Source organism: Erythranthe guttata, chromosome 5 (genome assembly GCF_056151865.1).
Source record: "Erythranthe guttata isolate IM_541 chromosome 5, IM_541, whole genome shotgun sequence".
In the NCBI taxonomy this organism is placed as follows: domain Eukaryota; kingdom Viridiplantae; phylum Streptophyta; class Magnoliopsida; order Lamiales; family Phrymaceae; genus Erythranthe; species Erythranthe guttata.
In genome coordinates this window covers 2039753-2056927 of record NC_142537.1, presented here as the reverse complement: position 1 = coordinate 2056927, position 17175 = coordinate 2039753, and the positions used below count along the sequence as shown (strand labels likewise).

The 17175-nt window shown below is 33.4% G+C and overlaps 3 protein-coding genes across 4 annotated transcripts; 2 read left to right on the top strand and 1 right to left on the bottom strand.

The window, feature by feature from the left end:
- Positions 1 to 70: 70 nt before the first annotated feature.
- Positions 71 to 2635, bottom strand: LOC105966035 (DNA replication complex GINS protein PSF3). Of its 2 annotated transcripts, none has more exons than XM_088818500.1 (7): positions 2448 to 2635; positions 2040 to 2139; positions 1873 to 1944; positions 1648 to 1748; positions 1128 to 1226; positions 519 to 658; positions 71 to 430 (listed from the first exon to the last, which is right to left on the bottom strand). In XM_088818500.1, the coding sequence occupies exons 2-7, from the start codon at positions 2082 to 2084 to the stop codon at positions 324 to 326; spliced, it is 564 nt and encodes a 187-aa protein (XP_088674626.1). In that variant the 5' UTR covers positions 2085 to 2139; positions 2448 to 2635; the 3' UTR covers positions 71 to 323. The 2 variants fall into 2 exon arrangements, with proteins under 2 accessions (XP_088674626.1, XP_088674627.1); XM_088818501.1 differs by lacking the exon at positions 2448 to 2635 and adding an exon at positions 2245 to 2301.
- A 1058-nt stretch (positions 2636 to 3693) lies between these two features.
- LOC105966136 (nuclear poly(A) polymerase 1) lies at positions 3694 to 9296 on the top strand. The gene is made up of 13 exons (XM_012990693.2): positions 3694 to 3837; positions 4015 to 4646; positions 5243 to 5320; positions 5404 to 5511; positions 6208 to 6270; positions 6353 to 6514; positions 6761 to 6874; positions 6954 to 7016; positions 7123 to 7452; positions 7622 to 7786; positions 7897 to 8694; positions 8799 to 8872; positions 9010 to 9296. The coding sequence occupies exons 2-13, from the start codon at positions 4530 to 4532 to the stop codon at positions 9053 to 9055; spliced, it is 2118 nt and encodes a 705-aa protein (XP_012846147.2). The 5' UTR covers positions 3694 to 3837; positions 4015 to 4529; the 3' UTR covers positions 9056 to 9296.
- Positions 9297 to 13652: 4356 nt separating this feature from the next.
- On the top strand, positions 13653 to 14625 carry LOC105966026 (E3 ubiquitin-protein ligase RHA2A). The gene has a single exon (XM_088818499.1). The coding sequence runs from the start codon at positions 13770 to 13772 to the stop codon at positions 14289 to 14291; it is 522 nt and encodes a 173-aa protein (XP_088674625.1). The 5' UTR covers positions 13653 to 13769; the 3' UTR covers positions 14292 to 14625.
- Positions 14626 to 17175: the final 2550 nt, after the last annotated feature.

The window sequence follows — 17175 nt, the reverse complement described above, 5'->3', positions numbered from 1 at the left end:
AGTTTCGAGTTTCCCTCCCCTACTTTCCCTTGTAATGGACTTGAATTTACTCAAAAAAAAAAAAAAAATATAGAACGAGCCAAGTCAAATCATAAGAAATAAATAAAAAATTAAGGGGTGTACAAAATCTGCCCGGCATATGATGATTTTATTACAAGTTTACAGAAAAACCTAGGTGACAACAATCTTAAAGTTCACAGTGCAGTATACGAATCATTTTAATTTACTGAAATTAATATCTAACTTGAGGAGAACCTCACAATTTAGTATAAGGAATGTTGCACATGTAGCGGAACAGGCTGTACCATTTACCACCACCGTTTTTAAGTCGGTTTCCTCTTCCGTCCAAGAACAGGGGCCATTTGGAATCTGGGCCCACCCATCCGCCACTTTTTAAACGCAACTATCGAAGATTGTCCAGCTTCATACACTTCAAAAACAAATTATAACAATATATATATAGGCGTTAAACGCAAAATCCCTTTAAATTGAAATTCATAAGGAGAAAGTGAACTCACGTTTGGCTTCTTCATTAGTAAGAAGAATCAAGTATTTGGGAGCCACCGAAAGTGACAGAGTATGTGCCTTAATCAAGACTTCCCTGTATCTGGTCCGAAATGCCACAAGAAGAAACGGCCCTATGGTTTTGTCACCTATGCTGTTCGTTGTTAAGATAAGCAGGTGAGCTCGGTGATAACTTTATATGATGAGCTGTCGTTTTAAGTCTTTGTTCGGTTACATCATTTGAAAATCAAAGCATTCTTAGGGTAGAAGATGCGTATATTAAACGTAAGTATACTTCATAATGAAATGAACAGGGTAATGATATCGAATAACTGAGTGGCTAAATACTCGTTGTCCATAGCTTTTTCTTTATCTATAACCAAGGAAAATGCATATATTCCTCAAACACCATTTCAATTTGAAGTCATAAAAACTAATTACAATTTAAGGTTTTTAGGTAGATGGATAAAAAAGTATTGAGATTCTTACTGCACACGCAGACAACAAGTTTGAAGAGTTATTTTTTCTGATTTATTTTCTCCTACACAAGTATGGCAAATAAGGAAGAATGTGCAGGAAACCGGGATTTTAAGAAAATGACAAAAGGAGTGGAGGAAACTTACAGTGGTGCAATCTTACACCCTAGTGTATAAAAATATGCACATCGACTCTTTAGATCCACATGGGCGGCATCAGCACCTATTTCTTCTCGTGTTTTAGAACTGCCGAGGAACAAAATAGAAATTAAGCACAAAAGGAGGAGAAGAAAAAAAGAAAGAGTAACTCAAATATTGACAAAATAATATACGAATACTATCCAAATACTTTTAATACATTACAAAAGTTCTGTGAAGGGCTCGTACTATGCTCGGTAAGAATAAGGGAAATAGAAGATAGAATTGATGGCATAAGAAGTTACTAAAACATATTCAGTTCAAATGTGTACAACTTCAACTTTCTAGCACTGTCTTTATACTAAAAGAAGAGGAAGAAAAAATGACATATTCCGCATCTCTGTGGCTTTCAGCCTCGTTTCCAAAGAACAAGAACAAATTATTTCTTGGATGCAAACAACGAAAACCACTTGATGGCGACTTATAGATATCAATAAAAGCATAATCTAGGATTAAAATGAGATCTTACTCTCTGTCAAAACACGGAGGAACCCTTATAGATATAAGTTGTCTCAAATACAACTCGCGGACCAGCCAAAAGGGCAGTTCTGCTCTTGAACCAGCTATCACCTGAAATCAAGACAACGAGTATTTCGTGAAGATTTATGGTAATAGGAACATCCTATTCTTCACAAGCTTAAACTACTAAATGAATTATGAGTTACAAGCACCATTACCACAAAAAAAAAAATACCTTATCCGTATCATCGCTCGAGTCAAAAAGCCCAACCCCATTTGCATCGTGTTGGAATACCGATGGAACGAGCTAAAATTCGAGGGCCCGATCCAAAACAGAAACATAAATCAGAATCACAACTTTTCACCTCTAAAAACTGCAGAACAAGAATTTAAAGCAGATACCTCTTCTTCTGCTAATATATCATCGATATCATAATAACCGGCCATGAAATCGATCCCAGTATAACCAAATCAACCTCCAAAAGCTATTTAAAGCTGCAATCTGGAAAATTAAAACACACACACACACAGAAAACAAATTGTTAGACGAACTTTCACCAATTTTTGAAATAAAAAAGGCCAGAAATCCCCAATTGAATTAAACTACCCAATTGAAGCGGCCATCTAAAATCAGTTTCACCAAATCAAAGAAGAACAATTGTACATCTTTGAAACAATACAATTGATTATAACCCTACACCTCGCGAATCTGTTGAAGACTACTACGCATGTTGCAGAGCAATTAAATAAAGTAAATAAACGCAAAAGGAAATCGAAATCTAGAGAGAGAGAGAGAGAGAGATGCGATACCTGATAATGCTAAGCAAATTGCGAAATCCGGGCAGTGAGAAACAATTAATTCGTTTGCATCGAAAACTTTAATTGACTGAAATTCAAGTTTTTGTTCAGTGGCGCCAAAACCTGGAGCTAAGTAATTGGGGGAAATGTTTTTGTAGAGAGGGAGTGCTGATTTTTCGGTATTCAAATGAAACCTTCTCTCGTGCCAGCGTTTACACTAATTAAGTAATTATTTATTTTTGTTGTTAATTAATAAACGTTTAATAATTAAAATGATTAAATTAATTAATAGGAATTTAAGCACAGATTATCAGTAGAATTTAGACATTGATTTTAAATTTTTAATAGAACTATATTTTTAAAAGGATTCAAAAGGCCCACAACAGTATGCACCTAAACATGGCAACGGGCCCAAACCAACCGGGCCACAAGAGTCGCACACGGACAATTTCTTTTCGGTAATACATGAACAAGTATGTTTACACGACACTCTTGTGAGTTTTCATTCTCTCGAAGAGCATATCTTCTGCTGCAAACTCACCGCATATAATATACTGTTTACACGAACCTCGAAGACCCAATTGCTAGACCAATCAACTCCGATGGTACGTGAGGCCATCTAATATTTTGCCAAGGTCTCCTCGTGTTTCGGGCACAATTGTCCAATCACGTGAACGTATTTTTCTAACCTTTTATTCATCATTTTCATTATGTTTTTCGTGTAACATCCACCATGGATGCAATAGGCAAAGATCGGGCCTCTATAACACAACCATTCTAACATTCAATAAAATTAGAAGTTATCATCCTCGCGAAAAAAAAACAAAACACATTCGCCTAACACTCTGGTCTTGGTCTCGTGACTTTTGATAAATGCTTTCGAAATCAATCGATAAGTACTTTCAAAATTCAATCATTGAAGGGCATTTCAGATATTTTCGGATGAGTAGGGAGCTCATTGTAAGCAGAAATTAAAAGAAAGGAATGCAGTGCTCAAAGTATAGTGATCGGGAGCCAAAAACGATTTACAAGATAAAAACCCGACCTATATTGTCAACAAACAAATATATTTTCTAATTTAATATTAAATATTTTCCTCATAGTCTAGGAAAATAATTAAAAGAAAAAAAAACAATTTTTAGGAAAAAATAAACTAAAATAAATTTTTGGATAGTGGGTCAGAGTTGGTGTTTGACTTTCAAGTCTCGAACTTTTCCTACAGCATTTCAATTTCAACCTAACCCATTATTAATGAATTAATTAAGTATTAATTAATTACGGATATCATTAATTACTCCGCTTTTGTTTCTGCCCTTATTTTCCTTTGTCGCCTCTCTCAAATTTTTTTCTCTTCAGCAAATTCTCTCCGATCACGACCTCCTCAGCCGACGACTCTCCTTTTGTAAGCACTTTCCTCCCCCTCTCTCTCTCTATCTATATCTCTCTATCTCTCTCTCTCTCTCTCTATATATATATATGTGTATATTTGCAATTACAAATATATATATATCATCGTGTTAATTAGTAGATATAATTGATTTTCAGTTGTGGATAACTTCAGGTTTTAATTGATTTTTAGGGATTCCGGCCGTTTCGAGAAGACCCAAACACATTATCGAGAAAGAAAAGAGGAGGAAAAAAAGATTTGAAGCCTCGTTCGATTCAATTATTAGGGTTTCGATTTTAATCGTAGTATACCTGTAAAAGAGAGTGAAGAAAAAAGAAAAAAGAAAAAAAAAAAGAGAAGAAGAGAGATTGATAGTAGAGGGAGAGTTTCGTCGATTAATTTTAGCTGTATTTTCCTCTTTTGTAGCTTTCTCTGGAATTCAATAAAAAAATCGAAGGATATTGTTTTGTTTTTTTTTTTTTTGATTTTTTTAGTTGATCAATTGTTTAATATAATTGATCATTTGTTTAATATAGCTATTTATAAATATATTTTTTGATTGTTGAGTGTTGATCGTTAACTGTTATTGGTAATAAAAAAAAGGGAGATTTTGTTGTTATATTGTCATCAGCTTATTTTTCTTCTTTCACCCAATTTAAGAGAGGAAATCTCTTGAAACAAATCAATTGCTGAGAAGAGGATAGTTGATGGGTAGCCCTGGATTGAGTAATCAGGCTACTGCAGCTCGTATTGGATTATCTGAGCCGATTTCAACTGGCGGCCCAAGTGAGTTTGATGTTATCAAGACTCGTGAGTTGGAAAAGGTTGGTTCTATATATCCTTCTCATGAGTTTTGTACATATGTTCTGCTCAGTTTCTTTGTGTGATTGGGGTTGTTTTTGGTTCAAGTAGGAGATAGCTATTCTATTCGAAATACTTATGTGGTTTCATTCTCTAAGGTTCAGTTATGGCATTGAAATGGAATCGGGTATTCATTGTCAGAATTGAAAATGATTGTCATTCAATTTGATCGATGATGCATTTTAATTAGGTGGTTAACTTGATTGTAGTTTATTGATGTTCTTAGGGAGGTAAAACAGAAAGAAGACAAGCTACTTCTTTTTTATAGGCAAAATCTGACTTTGTTCGAGGGTTTTATTGTTATTTATTTAAAATTCAGTTTCTTTTGTCCCTTCTTCCTCTTTTTCTCGAGAAATGGAAATTCTGTCGCAACTACAACTTGATTTTCGCTTAAAATTTTGATTGTCTACAGCTACAGTTTTCCTCCATTTAGCTACTTCTGATTGAAACAACATTGAATTTTTCTTAGCTTATGAATTTTGCGATAGTTAGAAGTAAATCAAATCATTATCAAGTGGAAGTGGTTTATAAGTGTGTTCTGACTTGTGTATGGGATCAGTTTCTTGTAGATGCGGGATTGTACGAAAGTCATGAAGAAGCTATCGCAAGGGAGGAAGTTCTTGGTAGATTGGACCAGGTTGTCTACTCAAACTCAACTCTCTACTTTTTTTCTTTCTTTATAGATTGATGCTAATTTTCCGATCTTGGATTATTTCACAGATTGTGAAGACGTGGGTGAAGAATATTAGCCGTGCCAAAGGTTATAATGAGTCGATAGTACAGGAGGCGAACGCAAAAATTTTCACATTTGGTTCTTATCGGCTTGGGGTATGATTTTTTTTTTTGTTTCCTTTGTGCTTTCGCTTATCATTTGTACAAATTTTACCTTACTTCCATCAATTGAAGTTGAAACTCTTATGTTATGGTCAGGGTAATTATAGTACTACTCGATGAAGTGAAAAAATGATTAGCTATTTTCTTTTTGGATAGTATCTTCGGCTACGTAAATAAAATTGTCTGTAAATCTTCTCAAATGCCTTCACTGAGATACAATCAAACATTACTTTAATTTTTCAAATTCTTCTTTCAAATTACATTTTAGACATATGTCGGTTATACAAAGTTGAGCTAAGATACAAGATTATATATGTCTTCTTCACGAGCGAATGTGCATGGTTCTATATGTTTCACTGGATTACGTGTGTTATTTGCTGGCACTGGAGTTACTTTTACTTTTACTTATTTCACATGAAATGTTAACGGGTTTTAAGTTTTATACTTTTATGTGGTTGGGCCTAAATAGAGGAAGATATCTAGATTGCATTGCACGAGCTTTATTAACTGACGAATACATGAAATATCATGCAAAAAGCAAAATAAAGTAACCAGTTATGGGAAAGGATGAATATTTATTATACAAATTATCCCCTGGCTCTAATCGTCGAAACAGTGTGTTCTTTTATAGGAGGGGTGCAAGGCGTGTATTGGAGGATTGACTTTTAGTTGCTTTCGTCTATTTTCTAGGTACATAGTCCTGGTGCTGATATAGACACCTTGTGTGTTGGACCAAAGCATGCCACTCGAAATGTAAGACGCTTTCTCTATTTTATATCCTATTGAATTTTGGTACTTGTCAGTTGCGAGAAAAAATAACTTTTGTCAAATACAGGAAGATTTCTTTGGCGAACTTTACAGAATGTTGGTGGAGATGCCTGAAGTACAAGAGCTGCATTCAGTATCAGAAGCTCATGTTCCAGTGATGAAGTTCAAATTCAATGGTGTCTCTGTTGATCTACTTTATGCAAACGTGTCCCTCTGGGTTATTCCTGAAGTATGGACCTTTGTTGTTTCTAGTAATGAGTTTTTAGCTTTTCGTTTTTATTTCGTGTACCATATTCGTGAATTTCATTTTCTTTTCTGATACCTTGAAACCTGATTTAAGCTGTGTACTTGTTGTTTACCGTTTATCTAGTTTAGGGGCTGTAGCAATAGTGAAAAACTGAAAGCCTTTAATGATTTGTTTTTATTATTATTATTTTTAAATTTATTGTTTGTGTGTGCTGTTTTTTGTTTATAGGATTTGGATATTTCACAAGAATCTATTCTGCAAAATGTGGATGACAAGACTGTTCGTAGTCTCAATGGTTGTAGGGTTACTGATCAAATATTGCGCCTGGTCCCAAATATTCAGGTTTGTGATCAGTAAAACTAAACGTTGAAGTCTTTGTCTTCAGAGTGATTCGTATATTTATTTATTTTTTACAATGTAGACTTTTCGTACTACACTGAGATGTATGAGGCTATGGGCGAAGCGGCGTGGAGTTTATTCAAATGTAAGGAGATTAATGCCGTAGCTTCTTTCTTTTCACTTGTATCGAGCAATTTGGCTTTTGTGTTGAGTTCGTGTTTTAAACTTGAGTTGGTTTTCCATATGTACAGGTCACGGGTTTTCTTGGTGGTATTAACTGGGCGCTGCTTGTTGCCCGCATTTGCCAGCTGTACCCAAACGCTCTTCCCAGCATGTTGGTGTCTCGTTTTTTTAGGGTATACAATTTGTGGAAATGGCCAAATCCTGTGATGTTGTGTCCAATCGAACAAGGATCTCTAGGACTTAACTTCTGGGATCCTAGAAGAAATCACAAGGACACGTTACACCTGATGCCCATAATAACCCCTGCATATCCCTGCATGAACTCTAGCTACAATGTCTCTTCAAGCACTTTACGTGTCATGACCGAAGAATTTCAGAGAGGGAAAGAAATATGCGAGGTACGTTATTCTCTTATTTCAAACCTTAATTTTCATTCTCTTATTTCAAACCTTAATTTTCGCGTATGTAGATATGCTTTCTTGTGCTTCAAGACTTGATTTTTGGGATTAGTGCTTCTGTTTGCTGTGTTATTCCTTATGTCAGATCCATTTATTGTGTGTGTTATAGGCAATAGAAGCAAATAATGCTAGCTGGGATTCTCTTTTCGAGCCTTTCGCCTTCTTTGAAGCATACAGGAATTATCTGCAAATCGACATAGCAGCAGAGACGGCCGAGGACTTGATGAATTGGAAAGGTTGGGTCGAGTCCAGAATAAGGTGGCTTACTTTAAAGGTCTGTCCAACTCTTTTTGCTATTGGCTTAATTTATTATGTATATATATATATATAGACACACACACACACATGTATATGTTAAAACAATTTTTGCTGTGAATAATCCAGATTGAAAGGGACACAAATGGGGCATTGCAGTGCCATCCATACCCTGGAGAATTTTCAGACAAGTCAAAGCCAAATTATCACAGTTACTTCACTGGCTTGCGAAGGAAGCAAAGTCCCAACCCTCAAGCCACCACCGAACAATTCGATATAAGGATGACTGTGGACGATTTCAAGCGTGATGTGTACATGTACAACTCCTTGAAGGCAACAATGTGGATCAACGTTTGTCACGTCAAACGAAAGGAGATACCCAGCTTCGTCTTCCCAGGTGGGGTCCGCCCCCCGCCACCGCCAACTGGCAGAGGTTTCGAGATCCGCCCCGTTGTTCAAAGATTGCCCGGATCGAATTCCCCACAGCCCGATAATGCTGTTACGGGTCGGAAGAAGAGAAAGCAGCAGCAAGACGAAGCCAGTAGAGGTGCTGTTAGCGCTAGTGACTCCACTTCGTTGGATGATTCGCCTGCGAGGAAAAAAATCCAGCTTAATAATTTCGCTGATACTATAAGTAACTCGGGATTTCCTGGGAATATATCCAGCAATGGTCCTGGAATTACGGGATTTGGTCAAAGCAAATTGATCGAGCAATCTTCTTCTGAACAAACTATTAATTTCCAAGGTTTATCGGAAGAAATTGATGGGGCTGTGGAGTTGAAGAGTGAAAGTCAATACGACGGTGAAATTGAAGGTTTAAAAACATCTGTGCCTGTCACACCGGAGTTAGCGACAGGAGTAGCAAGACCAGGGGAGGGGCCCACTTGTTCGGTTATTCAACAAAAGTTTGACTTGGAGGAGCTCGAGGTTATTTTTTTAGTTTTATATATTTTATTGTTTCTTTGTTCTATCTTTTATCGTAAAATGGCAAACTAGCTTTTGATTTTTTTACTTCAACCTCTTTGTTGTAGCCTCTCGAATTATCGGTAACAACTGCAACCGTGCCTACATCAGCGAACATGCCAACTCAGAAGCCCATTATTAGGTATCTCTCTACACGAAAATGAAAAAAAAAAACAACATATTATTTGATTGATTTTGAATTAAATTTCACCAGATTTTCGGAATTGAATTCAAGAAAATCCTGATTTGTATATGTGACTCACTCTGATTAATTTGCAGGTTCAGTTTCACCTCTTTGACTAAGGCAACTGGAAACAGTGCATAAAGGGATTTTCAGGACATCTCGAGTTATAAGATCGTTTCAAGTACGAAGATGTAATAAAATTGTCGAGAAGTTATTGATTGTTTTCACCCTAAATCGTTGTAAACTATTTATATCTTTCGACTTTATTATGGAAATCTGTTACTTAAATAGATGCTTAATGCAAATCGAGATTGTTTTCGACTCTTGGCTGTACTATTATGAGATTTATATTTTGATAATAAAATTGAAATATTTTACTGAATCCTGCCTTTGTTCTAGCTTGGTCTCATCTGAAATTAAATTTGTTAATTACCGCTATGCCCTCCAGTTTATATTTCTAATTATAAGTGTTATAACTAGGTTTACTTTGGAGTTTAAATCATCAAATTGAAGAAAATAATTTGAGCTGTGGATGTGGTGGCATCTCAATTACTTGAAATTAAGGAATTAGCTGATTTTGTGGATGTGGTGGCATCTCAATTACTTGAAATTAAGGAATTAGCTGATTTTAAACAGTTGATAAGTTTTTACATATCATAAGTTGTTTAAGAGCTGATAAGTTGTTGCGTCTTATTTTCAGAATTAGTTTTTAAGGTAATGAACATATAAGCTATTTTTTTTACATATTATAAGATCTTAAATAAAAAGATCACTAAGAGGGTGTTTGACTAAGCTTACAAGATGTTAAAAGAAGCTTATAAGATGTTTTAGAGCTTATAATCTCTTCCAAAGTGTTTGATAATTTTTTGAAAAAAGATCTTAATTTTTATTTAAATAAACTGTTGGAGAGCAAATAAGATCTTTTAAAAAAATACATCTACCCCACCTTTTTAATTAAGATTTTATAGTGAGTAAAAATAGAAAATAAACTCATTATCCAAATACTCTAAAAATAAATCTAATAAATAAGATGTAACAGCTTATCAGCTCTTAAAACATCTTATTAGACGTAAGAGCTTATCAGCTGTTTAAAATAAGTTTAGCCAAACACCCTCTAAATGTACCCTGGAAAAAAAAATTATTTACTCTCCAACAACTTATTTTTTGAATATTTGAATTGTTTGAAAAAAAATACCAAATACATTGAAAGAGCTTATATGCTCTTAAACAGCTTATAAGTTTTTTAAACAACTTATAAGCATAGACCAAACAGGCTCTTTGGTTATTTTATTTGGGCCTAAATTAGTATATTGGGCTAGTTTTTGACTTCTATTTGCAAATAATAAAAAAAAAATCTCGAGATATTTATTTGCAAAACAAAATCATCTAATGAAACTGCTTCGAAAGATATTTGTGTAGATCTTACCATATGTAATTGATGGCCCCACTATCTTTCATTTATTTATTATTACTTTTTGTTGTTTATTTATTTATTATTTATTGCGCAACTTTCGCAGCATAAACTTTTGTGAATTAAAAGTATACAGTTAGTTACGTTTACGTGGCACGCGTAAAGTGACACTTGTCGTTTTACTATGTTTTCTCCGTGCATGAATACTTATTTATTTACTATTTATTATTATTTGTTAATATATTAATACATCTAATTAGGGCTGGGCAAAAATTACGAAATACCGATTACCACGGTATACCTACCATAAATTACCGAATAAATACCGAACTTTCGGTTACCACTACATTTGGTACGGTATCGGTACCGTACCATTGTCTTACGGTACGGTAGCGGTATTGTATCTTCAATACCATGGTAATACCGTACCGTACCGCAACTTTATATTTTTAAAATTAGTTAATATATTCAACAAATATTCAACTTTATACTTTATATTCAACTTTAGATAAAAAAAAATATAGTCAACAAATATTATAAAGAAAATAAAAAACAAGAATAACGATATGATACATCATATATATATTATATATACATAATTATAATTTTTTTATTATCTTCATATATTTATGCAAACTCAATATTAGCTCTCGTTACAGTTGTTTATGTCACGTACTTCTTTAGTTTCAAAGTCCAATTAATCACTTATTGGTGGAATACTTTTTGCCATACTTTATTTTCCCTTTCTTTCCCCCTGAGTTCCCAGTCTTCTGTTTCATTTGCATTATTGCAAAAAAAAAAAAAAAAAAAATTATTTCTCTTACTTAAACCATCAAACTTTTTTGCTCATTACAAGTTTCTACAATTTTTCTATAGATATCTTAGTAAGCATTAGTTAATTAAAGCAACATATGCTACTACGGTTGTATAATGTAAATTCATGTAGATTGCTTGATCGATCACCATATTCATTTGCTTAATTTGTTGTATTTATGCATTTATTTAGTATTCATCTTAATTATGGTATCATCCGAGTTCATCAAAAAAATGATGTACGGTAGATTACCACGTACCGATCATACCGTATCGAAACTTACGGTATACCGAATAACGGTATACCGCAATTATTGGTACGGTAACGGTATAAAATTTTTCAATACCGAAAGATACGGTAGGTACACGGTATTGAACAAAATATTCGGTAACCGTACCGAAACCACCCCTACATCTAATAGTTATAATATTAAATATTATTCATATCATTTCACGTTCCAAAGTTTTTTTTTTTTTTTTTTTATTATATATATATATTTGTATTAGGTAATGTTATTAGTTTTGTTTATACTATTTATGGAAAAGAGATAAGACTTTAGGAACTAAAAAAAATGCCAAACACGGCTTTAATTTATCACACGAAACTTATTTCATCCTGGCCAGTCGTCAGGCATGACAATATTTTCAGGCCTGTGGGGACCACAAAATACATAACTAAATAAAATTAGATGTACATATAAATACATTAGTCAATAAATATGTTCAAGTTAATAATATTTTTATATAAATACATTAGTCAATAAATATGTTCAAGTCAAAAAGGTTCTTTTAAAAAAAAATTACCAACACTGTAAAAGAGTTTATAAGCTCAAAAACATGTTAGAAACTCTTTTTTAACAGTTTATAAGTTTATGCCAAATAACATTTAAGTCATATATTAGTTAAGAAGAAGTGTATTTAGGTATTTAACTATTAATAAATAATAATAAAAAAATATATATAAAAAAAAAAATTGTGGCAAATATTGTGACAAATGCATGTATAAGTCGGTTTAGCTTAATTAAGATAGATGACAAAAAAGGATGAATTAATTGCTGAGGTTATGATAAAAAGTAGGGAGCTTGAGAGATTAAGGTCTGCATACGTCCACGTTGTTATTACTTTTTATTTATTTATTTTGTACTAATAATAATTAATAAATAAAGTATTAAAAATAAATAAATAAGATTTTGTATGAAATAAAATTCATCTAATGAAACAGCTTCAAAAGATATTCATATCCAACCCATGACGGGGCCCACCTATCTTGTCTTGTAGTGATGTATTTAATGTGTATCTTTTCAGCACAAGTTTCCCATACATGAACTTTTGTGAATTACAATCAATTTTTGACACCAAGGATTTTTTTTATTCTGATTTTTATTTTTATTTTATTTTGTGTAAAAATAGGGGTGAGAACGGTTTGGTTCGGTTCGGTGTTAGCCACAAACCGGAACCGGAACCGAAGTGTTCGGTTCCTACGGAACCAAAAACCAAACTGATCGGTTTCTTGCGGTTCGGTTCCTTCTCGGTTTCGGTTCATAAAATTCTGGGTTTGGTTTCAATAATAGTTCGGTTTTCGGTCCGGTTTTGAGCTCATTTTGGCCCGAAAGTCAGCCCAAAAACCTGCCCAAACGTAGGCCCAAAAATCAATTGAAATTTATTCAAGTAAAAAAAAAGAAAAAAAAAAGAATATATATATATATATATATCGGTTTTGTTCCTCGGTTCGGTTTACTACTTGAAAAACCGAGTACGAACCGAAATTTTCGGTTCACAAAAAATTGAAAACCGAGTATGCGGTGTATACTTCGGTTCGGTGCAATTCGGTTTAGTTTTTTCGGTTTTCGATCCGATTCCTCGATTTTTTTTTCTCACCCCTATGTAAAAAGTAAGAAAATAATTAAAGTGACATATTATGATGTCACTATCTGGACTCGGAAACTTATTTATTAGTCTATGCAATTTTCGTAATTTTTTTTATTTTCTAAAAGAGAAATAAATAAAAATATGTATTTAATTCAAATATGTGCAAATTAGAGTTACCCCTTGAACACAAAATCTCTCTTATTTTGCATAATTACAATCACCCATCAACTATTTATTGTCTTATGAAAAAATTCTTCAATCGGTAAATTTAGAGGTGCTCATCCTATAAAATTGACCAAAATTTCGGTACGCCAAATTTTCATACCGTTTACCGTACGGTTCAATAGTAACCCAATTATCGAAATTTTATCAAAAATATTTAAAATTTGTTTTTTTAATTATAACTAAATATCGAACTTACCGGTTCAGTAATTGGCACGTATCGAGTTTTTTCGTATTACCTCGGGCTGACCGTAATTTGGGATTAAAATATTAATGGGTTCCTACCCATCTGAATCCATATAAGCAATATAATTCGCTTGCCTGTCCTTCCTTCATTTCCTCCACGTATACACGCATACATCTATACATACATTATATATATATATATATATATATATATATATATATATATATATATATATATATATATATAAACACACACACACAGAGTATATATTAATATATAAGTATATGTTCAAACACAATATTACAACCAGATTATTGCATGAAACACTAACAATCAGTTAATCGAACAACGCGATGGGTTTACAAAATCAGCTGTCCGACGTGTCATCGGAATCGGTCCTCGTATTTATGGTGGTGCTTGTCGGAAAGAGCGTAAGTTATCTCCACTCCCTTCTCCTCACTATCCTGCACAGCCTCGGCCTATTCTCCCCCCGGTTCGATCCGGCCGGGGCCGACCACCGCCGACATTTCGAGAGCTCTCTATACGAGGTCGCCGGCGCCGGTCTGGCCAACCTAGTCGTGCTCTGCGACCAATTGAATCTGAACCGGGCTTTTTCCTACCGGAACCGGTCCGACGGAGTTGACGGCGAGTTGGATGTGGATTGCGTGGTGTGCCTGAACCGGCTGGACGAGGGGGACCACGTGCGCAGGCTAGCTTGCCGCCACGTGTTCCACAAGGATTGCTTTGACGGCTGGCTCAACCACCTGAACTTCAACTGCCCCCTTTGCCGGACGCACCTCGCGTCCGGAGAGAGCGTGATGATCACGCGCAGGCGCGTCGCTGAAGATCTCCTCGCGTGGTTCCCGTCTCAGTGATGTAGTGTAGAACCACGGCGGCGCGTGGCGGTGACGAGTTTGATGCGAATGTGTGTTTTTTGGGACCTTTTTTAATCTCTTTTTTTCCAGGTTAAACTTGGTGGCAGTTTTGACATTTCACTTTTCTTTTTCTTTTTTTCTTTTTTTTTTTCCCTTTTCTTTTTCTTGGGAAATTATCCTCTGTTTTTGAGGTGTTCCTTACCATAGGAGCTCCTTTCACCTACTGTAACATTTTTTTTATTAATCTTTTTTTTGTATCATAAATAATTGTTATTAGTTGGCAATTATAATTTGAAAATCGGTATTTTTCTATTGAAGAAAATAGTTAAGAAAATTCAAAATATGTATATTTAGTTGAGCATGCACATAAGTGGGGAAATTAGATGATGCACTTGATTATTTACAACGAATTCGAAATATAAATATACATATAATCACGCACATTTATTTGTATGTATGCGTAATAGATAGCTATTTAATCAAATCTTCTTCATCCGATAAATGCTGAAAGTTATGAATGCTTAACTTATATACGTTTTAATTTATAATTAACATTAAAAATCAAAGTAATAAAATTCTAAGAATTCAAAGATATAAAAACTACAAAAAAAAAATTATAAAAATTGTCATATGAACCAATTAATGAAATTTACTTTCCTAAAAGAAATTATTATTTCTCTAAATCTTTCTTAAAAGGCCAAACATATGGGTGTTTGCGAGCTAAAACAATGCCATATCATTACTATTAAGCTAAATTACGGTCACCTCTGAACTATTGTCAAATTACGAAAAATTTCATTTTGTTTGAGTAATTACAATTACTCCCCTCAACTAAAAATATTCTTACACGTCCATTCTATTAGTTCAACATAATCTTCTAGATTCCATTGAATGTTCTCTAATTTGTTCTCGTTTTATGCAAAATATAGTTTCTGATACACTACAATATGATATTATGAGCCAAGAAACACATCATGTGATCATCTTGTTCAAAATGTGGAGTTCGAATGGGAGTTAAACGGCCACAAACTGAAGAATATTCCACATAATTTCGAAGATTATACTAAACTTTACACCGCAAGAGTGAACATGTAAGAAGACAGAGTTGATGAGGTGATTGTAATTACCCAGACATGTGGAATTTTTTCGTAATTTATTACTAGTTAAGGGGCTTAGTTTATAATTATTATCATTGGTAGCATCATTAACAATAACAACTATCATAATTAGTTAATGAATGAATGAATGAATTAACATAGGGACCATTTGCACGTGAAGACTGAAATAAAAGACAGAAAAAGGGAGTAAAAATAGACAAGCAGATAAAGAGTGTTATATGGGATGGTCCCATTCCCATATATTCAACTTCAAAAGACCACTGTTACAACAAAAAAATCTGACAACATATTTATAAGCACAAATCATCAAAACCTTGTAAAATAATAAAATTTAAAAAAGACAAAAATAACACCAAATTAATATTTTATTTATCATCTAATTTTTAGTTATAATATTAGTTATATTTAGACAATATTTTTTCTCAATTAAAATATCAATATTTTCCTCTAATTAATTCGAAAATAAAAAGACCAATATAGCCCTCAAATTAGTTAAATATCTTCAGTAACCAATGAAAAGCTGGGAATTGCAAATTGCTTTCATTGTAGTTGGGTGCTGAATCATTTTCGCAGTGACCACTTGCAAGAAAATGTGTGGTGGCTAGGGAAAATTAAGAAAAAGAAAAAAAAAAAAAAAAAAAAAAAAAAAAAAAGACTGTTTGTATTTTTTGATATATATTTTTCTGAGTTTAATTAATTGAATAAATAAATAAATATAATGTAAAAAGCATCTGCAAGTTGCAACTTTTTGGTGAGTGTGACAAAGTTGTAATTGTGTCATTTTCGACCTGATAAATTTTGGTCCCACTATAAATATTTTTTTATGGAGTCGGCACCCTCCAATTTGCAGATTGCAAATTCCATATCAGGTATGCTTAAATAACTTTAAGAAAGCATCGGTAATTTAAGTTTATCTCCCTAAAACATTAGAAACCCCAACAAAATAATGCATTGGATAAGTTATTCCGTTAAGGATCAAACGGACTATTAGTTTCAGGCAGTGGTAGGGCAACATAGAGCTAAGAGGCGACATAACACTACTAACATTTCTTAAATCCTTATTATTTTATATAAGATTTATAAATTTTCGATTATGGTAGCACTAACGGCCCCGCAGAAAATAAATATAGTCGGTCCCAGAACATGAAATCTTGGCTCCGATAATTGTTTCAGGGGTGTGACTGTAATTATCAAAATCACATGTACATTAAAATTATTTTAGCATTCCTCAGGGATGTAGATGTAATTTACCCAATAATTAATTGCTTTTTATTTAATTTATTTATTATTTTTATAAATATTCTACACTTTTTGAACAGAAAATTAATTTTGTTTCTGCTTTGGATTTAATTTTTTAATTAATAATTTTGTTGGACTAACGTGTAGAGATTTGTTTAGTCATGCTAAAAGAGAGTTAATCGTGGCCGTCCACGTACCCCAGCTATCAGCCAGCCAACGTGGCGACCAATCGATCAAAATAAAGACACGCGAAATCTTGGTATTAGACAACCCAGGAATACGTGGCTTGTTTCATCCATGCACATAAACCTAAATATTTTATGAAAAAAAAAAAGAAAACATGTTGTAGCATGAATTGTAAGTATATCATGATAATAAAATTAATAATTTCGAAATCGAAGATGCATTTATTAATTAATTTAATTGAGTATTCTTCTGAAGCCAATTGCAAAACAAAATTCATTTTAATATAATAATTTTAAATTTATTATACTATTTCTTGTATTATTTTTCATTTATTTCACTCA